This window comes from Brachycentrus maculatus, unplaced genomic scaffold (genome assembly GCF_059751285.1).
Source record: "Brachycentrus maculatus isolate JH-2025_06_01 unplaced genomic scaffold, ASM5975128v1 h1tg000081l, whole genome shotgun sequence".
NCBI lineage: Eukaryota > Metazoa > Arthropoda > Insecta > Trichoptera > Brachycentridae > Brachycentrus > Brachycentrus maculatus.
In genome coordinates, this window is record NW_028280835.1 from 4,246,280 (window position 1) to 4,267,061 (window position 20,782).

Genomic DNA, 20,782 nt, shown 5'->3' on the forward strand with positions numbered 1-20,782 from the left:
TATTATTAGGGAATTATACAGCTTATATTGTGTGTGTGTAAGTGTGTGTGCGTGTGTATTGGTGTGTGCGCGTGTGTGTTGGTGCGTGTGCGTGTATTTACGTGTGCGTGCGTGTGCGTGTCTGTGCGTGTGCGTGTGTTGGTGTGTGTTGGTGGGTAAGGATCGGTTTAATACCTTTTTTTGGTATGGAGCTTCCGTTACAAGGTCACATATTAACAGGATCATGAATACGGATATAAATACATAATTAGTAAGTGTTAAAATAAGCGATTTGAATTAGTATGTGAAATTATTATGTGCATGTTTTAAAAAAAGGATCAAACTGATAACAAAAATACACACCAAAATATAGAATCAAAGTCACACCAGGATCTGAAAACAATAATTATTGGAAAAGTAAACAAACAAAAAAAAACATTTGTCGGTAAATTTTTTGCGGTACCCGAGATTCAAACCTCAATTTCTTATAACGTCGGTTATGATACAGTCATGAAATAATTTTTTGGTTAAAATGTAGTTTATTCTTCATACTACTGACATCTGTGGAAATAATCTCAAAAAAGAATATCATTTAGTACAATAACATGATAAAACATTTTGTTCTTGGCGAACAGCATTATTAGACAAAATATATCTGCATCTCTCTAACTAACAAACTCAGTTATCTGCATCTCTCTCATACCGCATATTGCAAGAGCGACTTAAGTGTTGAATTGTGAGAGACACAATATACTAAAATGTTTCAATTGAAATAATTAAAAGTTATATTAAATACCTCTTTTTCAAAGCTTAAATGGATAATCTGAATAATGCACACTGGATATTCACTCTAAGGATGTTATGTAGAGATACCTTTTGTATGTTAGTTGGAGTCAACAGATGGTGCTGCCATCAGTTGAGATATCACTTGAGTATAAAAAAATGAAAGATGCTTCATCTCTGTTGGGATAGCTACAGGGTGTTTCAGATTGTTTTTCGTTTTTGAAACTTAAAAATAAAACACCAGAATTCGTTAAAATTTGTCAAAATTACTTTTAAATTAAAGAGCAGGTTTTAAATTTTTATAAATAGGTAAAAAACTAACCGTTTGTGAGTCATAATCACTGGCGAAATTAACGCTATTTAAAAAATAAATCATGATTCAATTTCAAAATTTTAGTGCCAGGCTAAATTGAGTGTGAAGAAGTGGATGGTACTTACAAGCGCACTTACAAACGGTTATGTTTGATTCGTAAAAATTCAAAACCTGCTCTTTAAAATTTAAAAATTACTATAACAAATTTGAACAAATTCTGGTGTTTTATTTTTAAGTTTCAAAAACGAAAAACAATCTGAAACACCCCATATAATATATCTAAATAATTTATAGCCTAAATGGTTTGTTACTTACTTATATATCTGTTATTATAGTAAATAAATCAATGGTTCTCAATAAGTGTTTGAAACAATGAATAACCAATTTGAACAGGGTGATCTGGGTAATACGGAATGAACATACTAATATATCTAACACATAATTCAGTGAACGGACTCTACCTGGCAAGTGTTAAGGAGAGTCTTGACGTGTTGCCAATGCATAATGTACGGGCAGCGATTCATCGTTTCGTAAATTCCTTTGAGCAGACCCGACGCCGCATCCCAGTCCGTATTTCTCTGGAAAATGATCAACTTATTGCAATCAGGAATGATAAAATATAAACAGAATGCACAAAAAGAAGTCGAATTCGGGAAAGAAAGGAAACTATAGTTCCTTTATTGTCAAAATTATTTTCATATTATTTTTTGACATCTCATCAAAGATGAAGAAGAATATGGAAGTCTGGGCATTTACGGGGCTGACCACATGAAGTTGAATTAAGAAGTGGAGTTATCTCCATGTTTGATTGCCAAAAGAAGAAAGCGGATTGGCTGATATTTAAATATGACTATTAGAATCTAAGGTTTACATGATATTTTATTGACTACAGTAGAACATCAATATAAAAGACCTGGATATATCTGAAACCTCTTTAAAAGAGAGCTGGTTTAAGGTAGCATCATGCAAAAATAAAGCATGGTTATAGGAAAGAACTCTTTGTAAGAGAAAAATGACCTGGTCCATTGAGCTCTTTTATATTGGGGTTCCACTGTAACTAACTAACTATCACATCGTTTTGCACAGGTTTAGGTAGAGAAAAGAATACCACATCAACAAGAATGGTTAAAAGAGACATCCTGGAATGGATTCATCAATGGGATGTATCAGTAGGCTGTCATTACAATTGCCTAGGTTAGCAAGCGGTACCATATTCACCCTGAGGAGGTACAAGGACCAACTGAACGCCACTTTGAGGTTGGCGGGAATTGATGCTGACTGGTCGGGTCACCAACCTAGAGGTCCTCCGACGGATGAATACCAATAAGGAACTCCTACTAACCATCAAGCAGAGAAAGCTGATGTACTTCGGACAGGTCATGAGAAATGAAAAATATCGTCTTCTCCACCTAATCATACAAGGAAAGATTGAGGGGCGAAGAACTCAAGGATGCCGAAGGACATCATGGCTGAAAAACCTGCGACAATGGTTTGGCAGAAGCACCAAATCTCTGTTCCGAGCTGCAGCATCAAAATTGAAGATAGCCATGATGATCACCGATCTTCGTTAGAAGTGGCACAGAAAGAAGAAGAAGAAGATGCTGACTGGGAGTCGCGGGCTAGAAACAAAGATGGATGGAGAAGCTCCGTGAACAGTGTTCACGAGGTCTTTGCGCACAGCTACCGGCACAACAGAAGTTGACATATGGCACAACAACGAGGACACAGAGTGCGCAGTGTGTGCTCGGATTATTAATTCCAAAATTGGCATGTTGAGCCACATATAGATAACCCCACATGCTGATTATTATTATATTCACCCTGATGCTGGGCTTCTTGGATATCTTGAGGAAGAGCTTGTCGAGGCGGCGCAGGATGGTGGTGAGGGCGGGCCGCATGGCGTCGTTGGACCACTCGGTGGAGGGCAGGATGAAGGACATGTAGCGCTGCAGCCCGCGGCACGCCATGGACTCGGGGTCGTACGGAGACACCTTCAGCAGCGAGTGCGCTATATCTGCCAGACGCTGGGAAGTTAAATACTCTTGTTACAAACGCAATACTTGGACCACTCTTGGATGGAGACAAGTCTTTACATGAAGTATTATACCACATACTTCATACCACAAATTCTCTGGACTGACTAGTAAGAAAAAAATGACAGTACATGAACTATAAGGGTATATACGCACACATATTTCCCATACTTCTTTGGGACTAATCCAAGAAGTTGATGTTTTATTGTTTAATATATAAACTAGCTTACAAAGATTAGACTGAAAGTTACAACATGGAATTTGTATCTAACAGTTTCATAGGCTTGGAATCTTCGGGAGAATGTTTGGCTAAGATAATGTTTTATGTGGTGCTATAGGCATAATTATAGGCTAATATAGACTATAGGGGATACATTGGTCGGAACATGTAGGGGATAACGAGGTATTAAGCACGGCTGGGGAGTCTAGATGCTTACAAAATAAAGTAACACAAAAACGAGCTAAATGGATAGGCCACAATATTTTATAAGACACCCGGCCTGCTTCTTATGATTGCGGAAGGCATGTGCGAAGGCACAAACTACAGAGTACAACCCCATTTGACCTACATGGACCAAATCATCTCCAAAATGTGCTGCTGCGAGTACACCGAGGATAGAGACGGGTGAAGACTGTCCAAGAAAGAAGCAAACCACTAATCCCACAGATTGTAACGCGCAAAGAAAAATGTTTTATTGCCAAAAGCTAATGTAGATAAACTGACTTACAAAGATTTACTGAAATGACAACTTACAACATGGGATCTTGTATCGAGTAGTTCCAGTGGTTTGGAATCTTGCGGAGAACGTTTAGCTAACTCCTGTAACCTCACAGTACACCGGCCTATAAATTCACCAACAAGAGACAACAGAACATCTCTGGGCCTCCGGTATTCCGCTCGGACCATCTGAAAACACAAGAGAAAACTTGTAATATCACTCCACTTCTTCTGGCCCGTGTGTTACTCTATTGCTATATGTTTACCTCGGAATCTTCGTTGATAGTGTCGATAGGAGGATGTGCTCTGGAGTGATCGCTCACATATTTGGAATGCGATTCGTCATCGAAATCAAATCCCGGAGAGTAAGGACCTCTGCTGAAGTTCCGCTGAGAAGATCCTTTGTGCTCGGGAGACGATCGATAGGGGCCATTGTAGGATCTAAAAAAGGGATGGTTCATCAATTTTTAAAATGCTCCCATTAGTTTCCAACAATCAAGATTATGTGTAAAGATAGTAGGTACCTATGGGACTAAGAATATTTAAAATCCAAGAAAAAATTCTGACTGACACATTCTGATGACAGCATTACAAAGTTATTGGATACACCATAGTGAAAAATGCTAAGAAACATATTACAAGATTCTGGATCTTGGAAACTTGCTTGAAAAGACCTTCACAATTGTTGACCAGAGTTTTTGTACCGCTGTAAATATTTCATCTACCTCATCATGCAGTCCACTTCTCTTCATCACTCACATTTATATAAGGGTATACCATGATTCAAACTGCATTCTGCAGTAAATTGGAAAGACCTTTACAGTTGTTGACAAGAGTTTTGTTACCGCTATTAATTTTTCAACTACCTCATCATCACTTCTCTTTATCACTAACATTCGTCCAAGGGTAGACTAACTCAGACTACATTCTGCAAGAACTTACTTGGAAAGACCTTCACAGTTGACCAGAATTTTGGTTCTACTGTAAATCTCACTCTTCAATCCTCATTTACCTCATCATGCATTCTACTTCTCGTCATCACTCACATTTATACAAGAGTATACCACAATTTTGATGCATTGTTCAGATTGTATTCTGCAAGAACTTACTTGGAAAGATCTTCATAAATGTTGACCAGAGTAAATGTTGTTTTGGTACTACTGTAAATCTCACTCTTTAATCTTCATGTACCTCATCATGCAGTCCACTTCTTTTCATCACTCACATTTATACAAAGGTATACCATAATTTGATGCATTATATAAACTGTATTTAGAAACAACTTACTTGGAAAGACCTTCACAGTTGTTGACCAGAGTTTTGATGGCAACAGCCAGCTGTTGAATGATCTCCTTTTCAGTTTTCCCTTCTCTGTTGTATGATGGGGACTGTATTTGCTTTACGTAGCACGGAAGTATAGCTTCTAATATTATCTGAAATACACAAGGTGAAAATGGTTGATTGCAAATAAAAGTGAAACTGTTCTGCATTGAGTGTTGTTCAATGCAGGACTGGCTATATTACTCACCAGCATCTGATATCCTCGGACGCTCTCAGCGGAGTAGGAGACGACCATCACACACAGGCTGATGCAGTCCAGCACGGTGACCATCTCATTCTCATCGTGGTAGCAGAAGTCGATGGCTTTCAGAGGCTTCTCTTCCTTCACTAGTTCCGCGATGTTCAGGGGATCCGGAGATGGGGTCTCTAGACTGAGGAGCAGGTTGAACAGGCAACTGGACTGGACCTGGTATACAAATTAAGAATATTTGTATTTGCTGGTATGTGTATATTGATTTGTCTCCCTTTAAACAGTGACTATAGATTATCATACGTTGTTTTGAGGCACATTAGTCTGAGGGATCGCATTTCAACTGCATTCAGTAAACTTTCATCCTTCTCTTGCCAACTTCATGCTTTGGTTTCATCTTAGGGTTCGAACCAGTGCTCCATTGTGTACTGTCAGTTTAGCTTTCTCCAAAAGGTTTTTATTTGCTATAACTGATTTCAGTGCGCTATTCAACCTATCCCCAGCATTCACTCTCCTTTCTATATCTTTATCAATCTTTCCATCCCTAGAACACTTAATCATCGATCTGTTCCATAATTTCCCCATTTACCAATATTTCACAATATTCATCTCTTTCAAAAACCACAATTTTGGATTTGCCAGTATTCATCAGCAAATCACATTCCCTGCACAGATTATACACTTTTGTCCCCAACACCAGCAGGTCTTCTCAACCTTTCAGTTTTTTAATGCAATTCTCCATGTACAGATTAAACAGCCATGGTGACATTACACATCCCTGTTTAACACCTTTAGAGATCATATATTTTTTTTTGATATCTCAACATGGATGAAGAAGAATATGGAAGTCTAGGTATTTACGGGGCTTACGACCGTCATAGGCTGGTTTAAGTGATCACTTTACACACGTGTAATATTCACTAATTCTACCAATGCACAGACGGCCGGCGGCCTAAGAAGAGCGGTCGTAGGGGGTTATCGTAATAATGACTAATCATGGCGTGTGTTACTGTACCTACAAATATTTTTTATGGAAGCTTTTAGTAAATTCACATAAAATAACAACACATTTTTTTGTAAAAAACCCTTTTTATTTTTAAATAACTTATTCTGCCAATAGGAAATGCTGGTTGACGGCCGGCCACTTGCGCTCCCATCGAAACAGCTCCGGGCGCACAGTGGGCCGGTAATAGGTCATAGGCTTCAAATATCGATGTCTGAATTATGACCTCATACTACCCTCAAGTAATAGTCATTAGTGTTACTATTACACTAGTGTGCCGCGGCACATACTTTAGGCAGCTTAGTACAGCTTTAGGGTTGTGCAAAAAAACCGATTCATCGACGGCCGTTCAAACGACGGTCATTAATCAACGGTCGCTATATCGTCAGTCGCTAAATCGACGGTCGCTAAATCCACCGTCGCTATATTGACGACGATTAATCGACCGTCGCTTAAACGACTGTCGCTAAATCGACCGTCGCTAAATCGATCATCACTAAATCAACCCTCGCTAAATCAATTTATCGACGTTCGCTAAAACGACCGTCACTAAATCGACCGTCGCTAAATCAACCGTCGCTAAATCGACCGTCGCTAAATCGACCGTCACTAAATCGACCGTCGCTAAATCGACGGTCGCTAAAATGACCGTTGCATAAATCAACCGTCGCTAAATCGATTTATCGACGGTCGATTTATCATCGTCGATTTAGCTACCATCGATAGATCGATTTAGCGACGGTATTAATCGACGGCCAATTTAGCGACGGTCGATTTAGCGACGGTCATTTTAGCGACAGTTGATTGATCGACGGTCGATTTATCATCGTCGATTTAGCGACCGTCGATAGATCGATTTAGCGACGGTATTAATCGACGGTCGATTTAGTTACGGTCGATTTACCGTTGTCGATATAGCGACGGTCGATTTAGCGACGGTTGATTTATACCGTCGCTAAATCGACCTTCGCTAAATCGACCGTCGCTAAATCAACCGTCGCTAAATCGACCGTGGCTAAATCGACCGTCGCTATATCGTTTTCATCTTGGATGAGATGTCAAAAAATAATATGAAAAATATCTCCTATATTTGGTCCCATAATCCTACGTATTCCTTCTAAGATCGTCTCACCAATAGACGTCACTAGAGAAAATTCTAGTGATTCTTGCAGAATGTTTCAAAATTGGATCATATATATAGAGCTACCAAAATTTTGAGTAGTGTGGTTGTCAATCATGGATAGAATCGGTAAATATTACAGTGTGTAAACTAGCCTTTGATAAAGTAACACGTGGTATTTTCATACAGTTTCTACGCGGATATCATTTGGTGCTACGGGCGGCAAAATGGGTTCCCGGCGCAAGTTGGCGCAGACAAATTTTCATGATTCTTAAACTACAGACATATGCCTACATTCTGAGATAGAAATCGTTCACGCAGGATAATAAAAGATAAGTTAAAAGTTTATATGAATAAAAAGAAAGACGAAATGATAACACAATTTTACGTACTGCGTAGCACCCATATAATTGAGTAAACCTATGAAAAAAAGAAAAAAAAAGTATGTAAAATATTGTACTAACCTTCTTGAAATTACATTTTTTAACAACCGTCACAATTAATTTTTTTCTAGGAAACGATCAATTGAACGCAGAGTGAGTAATTGCCGCTCGGATAACGCTAATGAGAGCTAATGCGATATGGTCACTTTGGATGCAAAAAGTGAATAAATAATTTTAAAATCCTGGATTTCTTTTATACCCTCAGGTAGTATGGCTAATGATTATTACAGACATCGATATTTGAAGCCTATGACCTATTACCGGCCCACTGTGCAATGATTGACAACCATGCTATTCCAATTCTTGGAACTTCTATATATATTGTTCAAATTCGAAACAAATTGCTTAAATTGATTTCACGAGAGACATCTATGGTGAGATGAAAAATGCTTAGAGATGCTAAATTATAGCTTTTTAGTTAAATTTCATATTTACCTTATGAGCATCGCCATACGCTCCGTCTTCGTCCGTATCAAGGATGGCAGACACCGAACCGAACATCTGCAGGATGAAGGGTTTCCGGTTCATCAGGTAAAACTGCTTCACGGCATACTCGATGGTCGTGGTCACCAACTTGTTGGTCTGGTGATTGGAGTAGATTTGAAGAAGGGTTGGCATTATAAGCAGGTACCTGAAAAGATAACAAAATTGAAATAAAGGTAAACAAAATGTTCTAATTACAATGTCCACCTCAATAGTGTGATGGTCGCCACGCTCAGCTATCGATACGGCTCGGCTACGGCTATTAATGGAGGTCCCGGGTTCGATTCCCAGGGGGGGTCAAATAAATATAAGTGATCTGTCACTCCAATTTTTGTTTAATATCATCCTGGACTGGTACCTGAAGCGAAGGGCTGATCACCCTTCCTTCATATGTTAGCAATCAAGATAACACTGTGTTTATATGATTCAGTATCCTATGCACCATCGGGTGTAGATCAGGGTTCGAGGAAGATTGAAGATTCAATTACAACATTTTGATCAATTACAGCAGTCCATCATATTAGAAGTCCTATAAAGGAGAATGGTTGGGACATGTTCTAAGAATGCCATCTGAGAGCATTAACCTCTCATGTCCCTACTTCCAACCCTGGGATTCTAGTGTCTCGGAAGACCACTGATGACCATTCACCGACTGTACTCAGCGGAACTTTGGGATGCTGGACTGACCTGAGAGGAAGCCAAAGAGATGGCGCGTGACAGGGTAACCTACTGAAGACTTGTGATAGTCATATACTTCACCAGGGAATGTGAAAAAGGAAGGAGTTATTTGAATAAAAAGAAATAAAACACTCAAAATATTGTTAATAACTAGAACTGAATGAAAATTTGAAGTCTGTTATGCTGGAGTTGACTCACCCATTTGTGGAGAAAATGTTTTTGAAGTTGAAAGCAGCATTGATGTATGTAGCCATGACATATCGCAGGATACAGGAGTCTTCACTGTGAAGAATGACGGCTCCATTCAGGACATTGAGAAAGAGGTGAATGTCCCCCGAGTAGGCGAAGTTACCTGCCATCGCTTCAAACATCCTTGCGATGAGACGCACCCACCTAGAAACAACTCACTATTGTTTAGGGAATACTAAAACATTCTTGCAATGAGATACACCCACATAGAAACAACTCACTATGGTTTAGGGAATACTAAAACATTCTTGCAATGAGATACACCCACATAGAAATAACTCACTATGGTTTAGGGAATACTAAAACATTCTTGCAATGAGATACACCCACTTAGACACAATTAACTATAGTTTGGGGAGTACTAAAACGTTCTTGCAATGAAACTCACCCACCTAGAAACAACTCACTATGGTTCAAAACGTGCTAAAACATTCTTGCAATGAGATGAAGTAAACCATATTGAGTACTAAAACATTCTTGAATTCAATGAATGCTGGAAAATAACTTCCGAAATTTGAGTAGTGTGGTTGTCAATCGTATGTACAATGTTGAATTTTTCACAGTATGTGATCACTTAAACCACACAAGGACAAGTCTTAAGCCTGTAAATCTTCATCCATGTTGAGATATCAATATAAATAACTTGTGCCGAGAACTAGCATGTGAAAGAAGTTGTCAATTGAAACATAAATACAACTTCTGAAATTTGAGTAGCTTGATAGTCAATCATGGGTATAAAGCATATAAAGTGATCACTTTAACCAGTCAATTGCAGCCCTGTTAATGCTCAGATGTCCACATTCTTCATCGTCCATGTTGACGTATCAATAAAAAATCTTGACAGTAATGAAATAGTCTGATGATCTAGTTCATGATATGAGGATTTTGTATAAATTCTAAATAACATATTCTCACATGAACTTGTGTAAGACATCCAGTCCCAGCAACTGGTCGCCCAGCTCTCCTCCCTCGTACAGGTCCAGGTCGCACTCCAGAGCCTTCCGGGGGAAGGAAGGAAGCTTCATCAGCTCCTCGTGGAGGAACACCACCCTTTGGACCACCTAAAATAGATCCTTGATGTTATATCTCCCACAGAGGAAATAACAGTCAAACACAGGTTAGGATTTTTTACATTTTTATTGTTTCTGTTTCGTTATTTTGAATTGGACTATGGTTCTGACAAAAAAGAACGCAGAGAAGCTCAAATGCACACAGTGGTCCATGGAAAGATAAGTGCTTGGTTAAGCTTAAGAGATAAAATAAAAAAAAACAATAAGTAATTAGGAACCAGAATAGTGGATATCATGGATCGCGTAGGAAGACTCAAGTGGCAATGGGCATGACATGTTGCAAGACAAGACCCCACAAGATGGATCCCTAAAATGTTGAGATGGATACCTTAGGAGAATAAAAGACGGGTCGGAAGACCTCAGAAAAGATGGCCCGACGATCTTGCCGCTGTGGGGGGTAAAAACTGGCTGCAAGCAACAACCGATTGGAAAAAATGAAAGGATATGGAAGAGGCTTATATCCAGCAGTGAGGACAGAAGGCTAAAGAAGAAAGAAGAAGAAGAAGAAGATTCACAACATTTTTCATGTACAGTTATCAAGTTTTTGACTTGATGGGCTCTAAGCCATCGGGCATGATGCGATGTCCTCACCATGTCGACGTTCTTGAGGATGGCCCAAGTGAGGTGCACCTTCCCGATCTCCAGGAACTTGTGCAGGAGCTCCTGCCTCTGCAGGGCGGCCCGCGCGCTGCTGGCCCGCATGTGCACCAGCTGCAGCTGGGGATACTGCGAGCGCTTGAAGAAGTACATGTCTCGGACGTAGCGAAGAGGGTTGTGGATTTGATCTGGAAATAAAGAAAAATTACACTGTAAATTACACTTGTTTTATTTACAATTTAATCATGTCTTAAGGTAGAGACTGACCGGAGCATTTCGTCGTAACGTGGCTCACGGCGAGCATCAGCGAGCATCCGAAACTATGGATGGAGCGCTCGGCTCGCTGTATTGACTGCCTGAATGTTCGCATCGTAACATGTTACGTAACGATGAAATGCTCCGGTCAGTCTTCACCCTTACCATAAAATGAATTCCGAAACAATAAATAACATAATATGAAGTGATTAGTGTCACAAAGTAGAAGCTTCACCAGAAATAGCTTAAAATTTAGAGTCATATAAATTCAGCCACCTTGCGGCTGGGTCCGCAAGCCGATTCTCATTTTTAAATCAGTATGGGATAATCTTCCCCTTTAGTGTTATGATCACTCGGACTTGGGGCCTTCGGCAGAAGGCAGAAGGCTTGTCACCGTGGGCCGCGGTGCCATACTCTTGTACCCACTGTACAGGTGCGTCCCACGCTCTCCGCGTTTCATTCTTCTCCCCGTACACTTATAGTGTGACCGGGAGTACGCAAGGCAGTTGCGCAGTAACCAGTATACAAATTAGTTAATCTTTGGTAACCAGCGAGTCAGACGAAAAGTACGTAGTAAGTGACGGACAAGTCCGCTTCTGTTGTACAGTTCCCAACCAGCTACTTTTCACTAAAATACATTATTACTAAATACCTGCCGCCGTAGTGTAGCGGTCAGCACGCTCGGCTACCTTTGTGGAGATCTCGGGTTCGATTCCCAAGGGGGGTAAAATAAATATAAGTGATTTTTTCACTGTAATGTTTATTCAATATAACCCTGGACTGGTCTGAAGTGGAGGGTTGATCACCTTTCCTTCATGTGTCAACGATCAAGAAAACACTGCATTTATATGATGCAGGGCCCTATGCACCATTGGGTGCGGATAAGAGTTAGAAGAAGAAGAAGAAATTAATTGCGTGATGATCCTAAATCACGTCTCGTAATTTACAGGCACGTCCGTTTCTAAGTGATAATGATTTAATCACAATATAAGCCGTTATTTCGGGCTCTAAGCTAATTGACTGAAGAATATCTTCACTTCAAGGTCCACGGAAGATGATGCTCTCCTTATATAACAAAGTAGCTTACATAACTGAGAAGATGCTGGCAAAAGGTATCTGACTCACGTGTTTTGTAGTCAACAAGTACAAATTCTTTGTGCTGGGGTTCATCGATGCCGAAGAAATCCAGCGATTCCCGCAGGATTTGACAAAACTGGGTGTCCTCCTGCACCGGGAATTGGGAAGGAATGCCTCCCTCGTCACGGTCTAAACAAAACAAACACATCGGTTAGACAATTTACCTCAACTTATCAGAATAACATATCGCTCACTCCTTTCAAGAACGTCATAAATAAAAAATAGTCAATTTTCAGTTGTGCATGTTTTCGGAATGCCCAGAAAATGTACTCGAATATCCCAGCAAAAGAGGCATGTTTTTAACTTAATATTTACCCGCTCCAGGGCAGAAAGTGTTGTTTTTTGCATTTTGAAGAAAAGGTGTTGTTTAATTATTTTTTTAAATATAATAAATATTTTTCAAATGGAGAAAAAACCTTAAGGTTTTAACTAAAAAGATCTGTTGCACAGTAAAAAGTTTAATAAGTGGCTGGATATTTATTTTTAATACATTGCATTATATTTTTCAACTTTAAAAATGTTCTCCTGAAAAATCAAGTTTTTTGATCCATGACATTCTTGAAAGGAGTGAACGATATGCACATTCATGATTGCCTTCAAAATTTAACCATGTAATGAAAAATCTATACGAAAAAGATTAGGCGGGTGCTTGCTCCTTGTATTCTACCATTGTCTAGTCAAATAGATATGTGACATATAGAAGGAGATCGATACATCGCCTATGTATTTTATTTTGTATGGAGTTTTTATTACAAGGTCACATTTTAACAAAGTTTGTGAATACGGATAATAATGCAATACAACTACTAGGTACTACTGATACAAATGTAAAACACAATTTTATACGTATAATGTGCATTGTTTAGAATGCTTGGTCTAATGTGATGATATTAAGTACCTTGTGGACCGTGAACGATGATCTTTTTGGCCGAGGGTACATTAGCAGTCAGCAAAATGGAAGCGTCGCATTGCTCCTTCCTCAATATCTGCTTCAAGTCTTTGAACATGATCCCGTGTACGCTGTGGACCACCTGAAAACAAATATTAAAAATACATCCTCTTTATTAAGTGTGTACAAAATCAAGAATATTTTTCTCAAATATTGACTGATTTTAGTACTTCTCTACCCAGCTCCATCCCAAAAAATGCACTGGTGTCGTCGTCATCGCTGTATCGACAACTAACACTTTTGACAAAGTATGTTAAGGGTCGATATATCGATTCTCAGCACTCGGTATATATCACCCTGAACTGATCACCTTGACTTCTTGTAATTGAAGACCAAGCAACACTGCGTTCATATTAGGTTAGTACTTAAAAGCTTAACTTAATGGGAGAGGAAACATCCATTAGTGAAAAAATTGTAAGAACATCTCATTGAACCAGGGGTTGGCTGCCAATTTTTAACAAGGGCCTCGGGGAAGGTGGTGGGGGAGGGGGGAGGTGTATCATTTTGTTTTAACTATCCAAAATACATAAAAATAAATATATAAAAAACACTTAATATGCACATCAAACGACAAAATATAGATATGACTTCCACTGAAATTGCATTTATGTACTGATTTAATCAGAGATTATTGATTTCTCTTTATTTAACAAGGGGCTCGCCGGCTCAAGTCGAATTTAACAAGGGGCTTGCCGGCCAAAGTCAAATTTAACAAGGGGCTCACGCGAGCCCTTCTGAGCCCCCTGCAGCCCACTGCTGCATTGAACCAATCACAATGCCACTTTTGCAGTGTTACTCAATCCAACAATGCCACGGTGTCTGTATTCTGATTTCTGATTTCTGACTGTCTATGACTGTAATATATTTAAAAAACGAATCTAATGAAGTTGAATTGTTGGGTAATATATCCAAAACTAAACAAGGTTTATTTGATTTAATTTTACATTTATTTATGTATATGTTAATACGTGACGCGTTTCGTCTTATCTTAATAAGACGGAACGCGTCACGTATTAACATATAATAATAATAATAAAACCCTTATCCGCACCCCAATGGTGCATAGGGCACTGCGTCATATAAACGCAGTGTTATCTTGATCGTTTACACATGAAGGAAAGGTGATCAGTCCTCCGCTTCAGGTACCAGTCCAGGGTAATATTGAATAAATATTACAGTGAAAAAATCACTAATATTTATTTGACCCCCCTGGGAATCGAACCCGGGATCTCCAGAACGGTAGCCGAGCGTGCTGACCATTACACTACGGAGGCGGACAAATACATAAATAAATGACATAAAAACACTGACGTCATTGTTTGATAATGTCTTAATAAGACGAAACGCGTCACCTATTAACATATACCATACATAAATAAATGTAGAATTAAATCCAATAAACCTTGTTTAATTTTGGATGTATTACCCAACAATTCAATATGGAATTCTACCAACTGTCTGCAGTAACAATAAATATCTAATGAAGTTGTTTGTTACCATCCACAGCACTGAGAGGGCGGTCCCAATGAGCATCTGTCCGTCCTCGTGAGGGGAGCGCACGTAGAACATGATGTATCCGATGATGTAGTTGTACAGGGCGAAGGCGGCTTGCTGCGGCAGCTTGGGCACGAAGCGGATGAGGTGGCGGAGCAGCTGGAACATCTGCTCCTGCCGCTCGCGCGTCAGCCTCTCCAGCACGTAGCGCAGGAATAGGGCCGAGTCCTCAACCAGGCAACACCAGATCACCTGAGAATTGAAACTTTGTTATATTTTTCATTTTTAAAATAATCATAGGTTTGCTGACAGTCAGTATAAAGCTAACAAGCCAATGCAAGCCAACAAACAGCGCTTTTATGTATGTTCTGTATGTTCCCGATAGTTACCTAAGACAGCGTCGACATAGATTGTTTCAAATTCCTATACACAGGACCAACGGTTATGCCTGTAGGAAGAGCTACCGCTATGTTGAACAATATCACATTGGATATTGATCTGTTCCATGTGTCCAAAGGAGTTTTCCGAAGCGAGATTCTTCTACACCTTTAAGTCTTCTTGCTTACTTTTAATATAAACACCTTGAATATTGTTTGTTATATACATATAAATTTTTTGTTGTTGAATAAATTGAATAAATTGAATTAAATTGAATTGAATTTTCGTATCTGTAAATCATCCCAAGCAAACATTGTGTTGACACAACCGTGAAAACAAATATTCCATACTGTGTATTGCTGCTTTTTTTTGTATAGATCTTTGAAGAGTACATGAACATGAGTCTTTACCTGCTAGAACTTAATGTTTAAGAAAACGTTTGACAGGGTCTTTAAAATAACTTGAGTCTGCCTGGTATTCCTGCTCAGGACTTTGTGTGGTGGGGTTGGCCTTCGGTGCAGACAGTCTTTCATTGGGGCTGGGATTCTCTAATAGGGTTACCAGCTCTGCTGATAACATCCCTTTGGGTATAAGAACATGGTACACTGAATTTAGTATAACAGATTAAAGGGTTCTACTGTAATATGATATATAGAGATTTTAATACAAAGTTAGTGCTTCAAATGCCATGATATAATTTGTTGAATTTTGGTATATGACCTGATAAGCCACTTCGTAGACTGCATTTCCATCCGGTGACACGGCGGCATCATCCAGGAGAGCAACTATGTGGATGACTGCGGAACAGAGGCACGACGGGAACAGGGAGTTGGCCATCTGGGCGTGGTGGGAAGTGTTGCGTAGACCTTCCCCGGCTTCCTCATCTGCAGATGGTAACAAAGTTACAAATTGGTTATCAATTATAGTATACATAGGTATGAATGATCAAATAATTGCTATTCTTCTTCTTTCAACCCTTATCTGCATCCAACGGCGCATTGGCCAATGCATCATGTAGAATTAAATAAAATCTTTACTGATGGTGCCACAATCAGCCATATTTCTAAATCTATTGAAAATTCTACTAGCATGCGGAAGACAACCGTGACCATTGCATATATAGAGGTTTAAAAAATTAATGCAATATGGGTGTTCATTAATGGGCAGAATGGTGAACTTTACAGAAGTATATAAAGTGATTGCGTAAGCCAACCAAATGCCAGGCAGTAAGCCCTGGGATGCTCAGACTTCCATCTTCCTTCATATAAAAAGAAGGATAGATGTTTCATATCAAGCTGGGACACCTATAATATATCTTCGTCGTTAAATATAATATATGAAGGAAATGTGATTAACCCTACATTTTCCGTACTGAATCGAACATGGGACATCCAGACCGGTGGACAAATGCGCTGACCATTCCACTACAGAAACCGACATTGTATAGTTACAACGTCGTATAAATAAACAACGTTGTATATTTATACAAAGTTGTTGTAGGTTTGCTTCCGTAGTGGAGTGATCAGCGTGTTTGGCTACTGTACTCCTTGTTTTCATAAATTTACAACAAGGTATAAATAGATGAAAACGTAAGGAGTAAACCGTAAGGAGTTTACGGAGGAAGAGATAAAAAAACCCAAGGAAAGAATGATATGATGGACAGTTAAGGTTCCAATAACAGATAGAAATGTTTCAAAACTTTCTTAAAAGTTATCAGAGATGGTAAAACATACCATATATGTATACAAGAGACATGAACTATCATAGAATCATACTAGAAAATTAAAGAATGGGAATTATGATGCTTGAAGAAGAATGTTTGGAATATCTTGGATTACCTTGTATACTATACGAGTACTAATGAGTTGATCTTCAGAAATAGGGCTTTAGACGTCAAGCAAGAACTGATTTCATTGAATATATATTTTTTGAAATGTCTATTTCGCTTATAAGTCTGCCTCCATGGTGTAATGGTTAGCATGTTTAGCTACCGTGCTGGAGGTCCTGGGTTTGGTTCCCAGGGGAGGGTGAAAATAAATATGAGTGATTTTACACTAACACATTTATTTAATATTACTCTGGACTGGTCCCTGAAGCGCAGGAGGGATCACCTTGCCTTCATGTAAGTAATGATCAAGAGAAAACTGCATCAATACGACGCAGTGCCCTATGCACCATTGGGTGCGGAAAGGGTTACAAAAAGAAGATTTCACTTACTGGGTAGCCCAAAATGTTAATTTAATGGGGGATTATACCTTCAACGTGATCATCCTGAGGGTGCTCCAAGGATGGCTCCCAGGCGGCTTGCCGGGTGATGGGAATGGTGGTCAGCAGGAAGCCTTCCCGTTCAGCTCTTCTCTTGTCCTCTCTCTGCTGGAGGGCTCGGCGGATGGCTTCAGTCTGCTGCTTCTTGCGGGTCTTCGTAGCTGTTACCAGAGAGCGCTGCGAACAACAATTCCAATTCATTCATTCCACATGTCCAAACCATCTTAACACACCTTTCATAATTTGATCGACAATGCTTATCTCAGCCTTGCATTCTTTCCTTATATCATTATTCGAATATCTATAAAACATGTTTTCTTTGCACAGAGAGACTGCATTTAGACTGCCTTCAGTCTACTTTTATTAGTTGCATTACCGCATTCTGCGAAAACTGATGCCCTCTGAGGAATGTTTTCTTGGAATTGGCAATTTGCTATCTGGTGTGTGTTATCGAGAGGTATTATTCAATCCTCAAGTTCACTGACCCCACACATTTACTACTACTATCTTCACGCCGTTTCTCTGCAGGGGTAGGCAGAGAGGATGGAATGCCACACTCTTCTTTCCTGACATACACTCCTAGCTTCCTTCACATCCATACATCTAGTCATACATACCCTCCGATTATGTAGATTTTTGACACCACCAGATTTTAGGATCTGATTGATCTGAAGTCTTTTTCCCTCGTCCTCATTCTTTTCTCACGTTCACTTCGCCAATTAACTTTCTTATTCATTCTCTCTTCATCCATTCCCTCCACCTTAAAGAACTGATTATAACATATTGCGGTGATTCGCCACTCAATCACGAGTAACGTACCAATAATCGGCGGGTATGTATGAGAAGATGCAAGAACGTGGAAGAGGCGAGAAATGTTTGCAAAGAAAGGGTGGTGTGGCTTTCTATTCTCTCTGCCTACCCCTGCGGAAGCGGCGTGATGGTTAGTTAGTTAGTTAGTCTTTTGATAAACCATGATCTGTGATCAAGCTTTTCACTTATCTTCAATTTTATGATGAGTCAAGAAAGCTAGATATTCATACATAAAACCACACCTAGAATACCAATAACATAATGTAGCAAGTATTTAGTGACACTCTTGTGTAGGGATCTTACATGTCTCTCCTGGTTGAGTGTGACCTCCATGTCCTTGGTCTTGACGTGCGGACTCCAGGGCGGGTCCACTATGGGCAGCGACTCGATGCCGATCTTGGGCGAGGGCAGCGTGAACTCGATGCCCGGCGGGGGCACCTTGAACGTGAGGGACGCGCCCTCCTCCATGCGCGGCCACACTTGGTAGCGCAGCTTCCACATCACTTGGAAACGAAGAATAGCGTTTATTCTGCAACAGAATTACAAATCACTCAAATTTTTATACAAGTACCTCAATCATGATGCCTTATTCTTTTTTTGAATCTATGAAAAGCAGCAATATAGATCTGAATTTGTAATCCAATGCGGCATTGACTTTATCATTAATAACAGAATAAAGAATAAAGCATTATTTAGGAAATATCCTCTTCTTTTTGATGCTAAACTTGCATAAAAACTGAAAAAAATAAAAGCAATCAGTGGAAATTAATAATGATACTAAGACAATACTTCTTTCTTTTAACTCATATTAGGACCACATAATGCAAAGGGAACTGCATCATATTTGCAAAGTGTTATCTTGATCGTTAATTATATGAACGCAAGGTGATCAGTCCTGTGCTTTAGATACCAGTTAATGGTAATATTAAACAAATATTAAAGTGAAAGAAATAGTGTTATTTTAATCGTTAATTACGTGAAGGCAAGGCGGTTGGTCTTGCGCTTCATGCATTGATTGGTCCAGGGTGACATGCGAGTGAAACCTCTAACTAACAAGCTAACCATCACGTCGCTTCTCCGCAGGGATAGGCAGAGAGAATAGAATGCCACACCAATCTGTCCTTGCAAACAGTCTTCGCCTATTCCGTATTTATGCATTTCTCTATAAATCTCTCCGATTATTCCAACTACTGACCTGGCTACCTTTGAGTGTTTGAAATACTCGATCATGCCAAGTTTTTATTCCAAGTGCTCATGGCGGACAGCATGCTTCTTGACACTGCTGTCACTTAGCACTTGCAAAGTCTTTGATAGATTTTTAATATTTCATTGCTTCGCACGTATTGAGTGCATTAGAAATATGAAATATGCGAGATCGAAGATATCGTTAGGTAAGAAAGACAAACGAAGAAGATAATGGTATGCGCATATGAGGCGAATGTAACTATTCAGACCCCCCCACACTTCACGGCCAACCCCAAGGTGGATGACCGGGCAGACCACCAAAGAGATGGATTGACAGCCGGGAATCGATATCGCAGGAGGATAATCCCTCTTTACAATAGGCCACAAGGCCTACACTAAGAATTTATTCTAAGTGTAGGCAATGAAGTGCCTACACTTAGAAGAAGTTCTTAGTGTAGGCCTTGTGAGAAAAATGTGCTTTTACTCTTATATTTAATTTTCATTCAAGCAGACTGTGACTTGGCATCGGTTACCTGACACTGGGATCCGTGTGCTGCAGGTCCTTGAGCATGATGTCGCTGGCGTGGTGGGGCACCTTCACGGCGGCCAGGATGAAGAGGGAGGCGGCGCTGGCGGCCACCTCCTGGCAGGAGTCCAGCAGCAGGTTCCAGCAGGCGGGCAAGGACCCCGCCAGCCCGTCCTCCGTCATGATCATGGCTCCCTTCACCAGGGTGGCCAGCGGAGAGTGGAACGCGTTTCGGACCTACAAGTCACAAAAGCATTCACTCCTAAATCCAGGACTCTGACGTGCTGGACTATTAACCTTTCCTTTTAGTTTCACATTTTAACATAATATAACTATGCCGTAATGGAGGGTATGACCGAGGGGACAAACTCTAGGATGCCCACGCCGAGAGTACCTGGAGGACTTGTTGGTGGACGTGCGCTGCTCATCGTATGCACATTTCAAAAGAGCCGCACAAGACAGGGAAGAATGGAAGAAAAGAACAGAGGAAATTGCTGCAAACCAATCCCAGGATTGAAACCAGAGAAGAAGAACTATAACTGTTTATTATGTAATGAATAGAGAAGTCTGGGCATTTACGGGGCTTACGACCGTTATAGGCTGGTTTAAGTGATCACTTTACACACGTGTAACATTCACCAATTCTACCCATGATTGACAACCACACTACTGAAATTCTTGGAAGTTCTATATATATGAAACAATTTAGAAACCTAGTTCTTGAATCACTAGAACTTCACTAGAGACATCTATTAGTGAGATAATCCAGATTGTGAACAAGTA

General features: G+C 39.9%; 1 protein-coding gene across 1 annotated transcript in view; it reads right to left on the reverse strand.

Moving 5' to 3' along the window:
- Positions 1-20,782, reverse strand: part of unc80 (unc80, NALCN channel complex subunit) — a 136,937-nt gene that overhangs the window by 27,225 nt on the left and 88,930 nt on the right. Inside the window, exons 36-52 of the mRNA XM_088257457.1 lie at positions 20,007-20,236; positions 18,592-18,817; positions 17,469-17,655; positions 15,934-16,097; positions 14,839-15,087; positions 13,291-13,423; positions 12,381-12,521; positions 10,995-11,188; positions 10,249-10,394; positions 9,283-9,477; positions 8,359-8,554; positions 5,355-5,573; positions 5,114-5,259; positions 4,093-4,267; positions 3,863-4,015; positions 2,896-3,099; positions 1,537-1,653 (exon numbers count right to left, since the gene is read on the reverse strand). Coding sequence (XP_088113583.1) covers positions 1,537-1,653; positions 2,896-3,099; positions 3,863-4,015; positions 4,093-4,267; positions 5,114-5,259; positions 5,355-5,573; positions 8,359-8,554; positions 9,283-9,477; positions 10,249-10,394; positions 10,995-11,188; positions 12,381-12,521; positions 13,291-13,423; positions 14,839-15,087; positions 15,934-16,097; positions 17,469-17,655; positions 18,592-18,817; positions 20,007-20,236 — 3,075 coding nt within the window. The remainder of the gene's footprint in view (positions 1-1,536; positions 1,654-2,895; positions 3,100-3,862; positions 4,016-4,092; positions 4,268-5,113; positions 5,260-5,354; positions 5,574-8,358; positions 8,555-9,282; positions 9,478-10,248; positions 10,395-10,994; positions 11,189-12,380; positions 12,522-13,290; positions 13,424-14,838; positions 15,088-15,933; positions 16,098-17,468; positions 17,656-18,591; positions 18,818-20,006; positions 20,237-20,782) is intronic.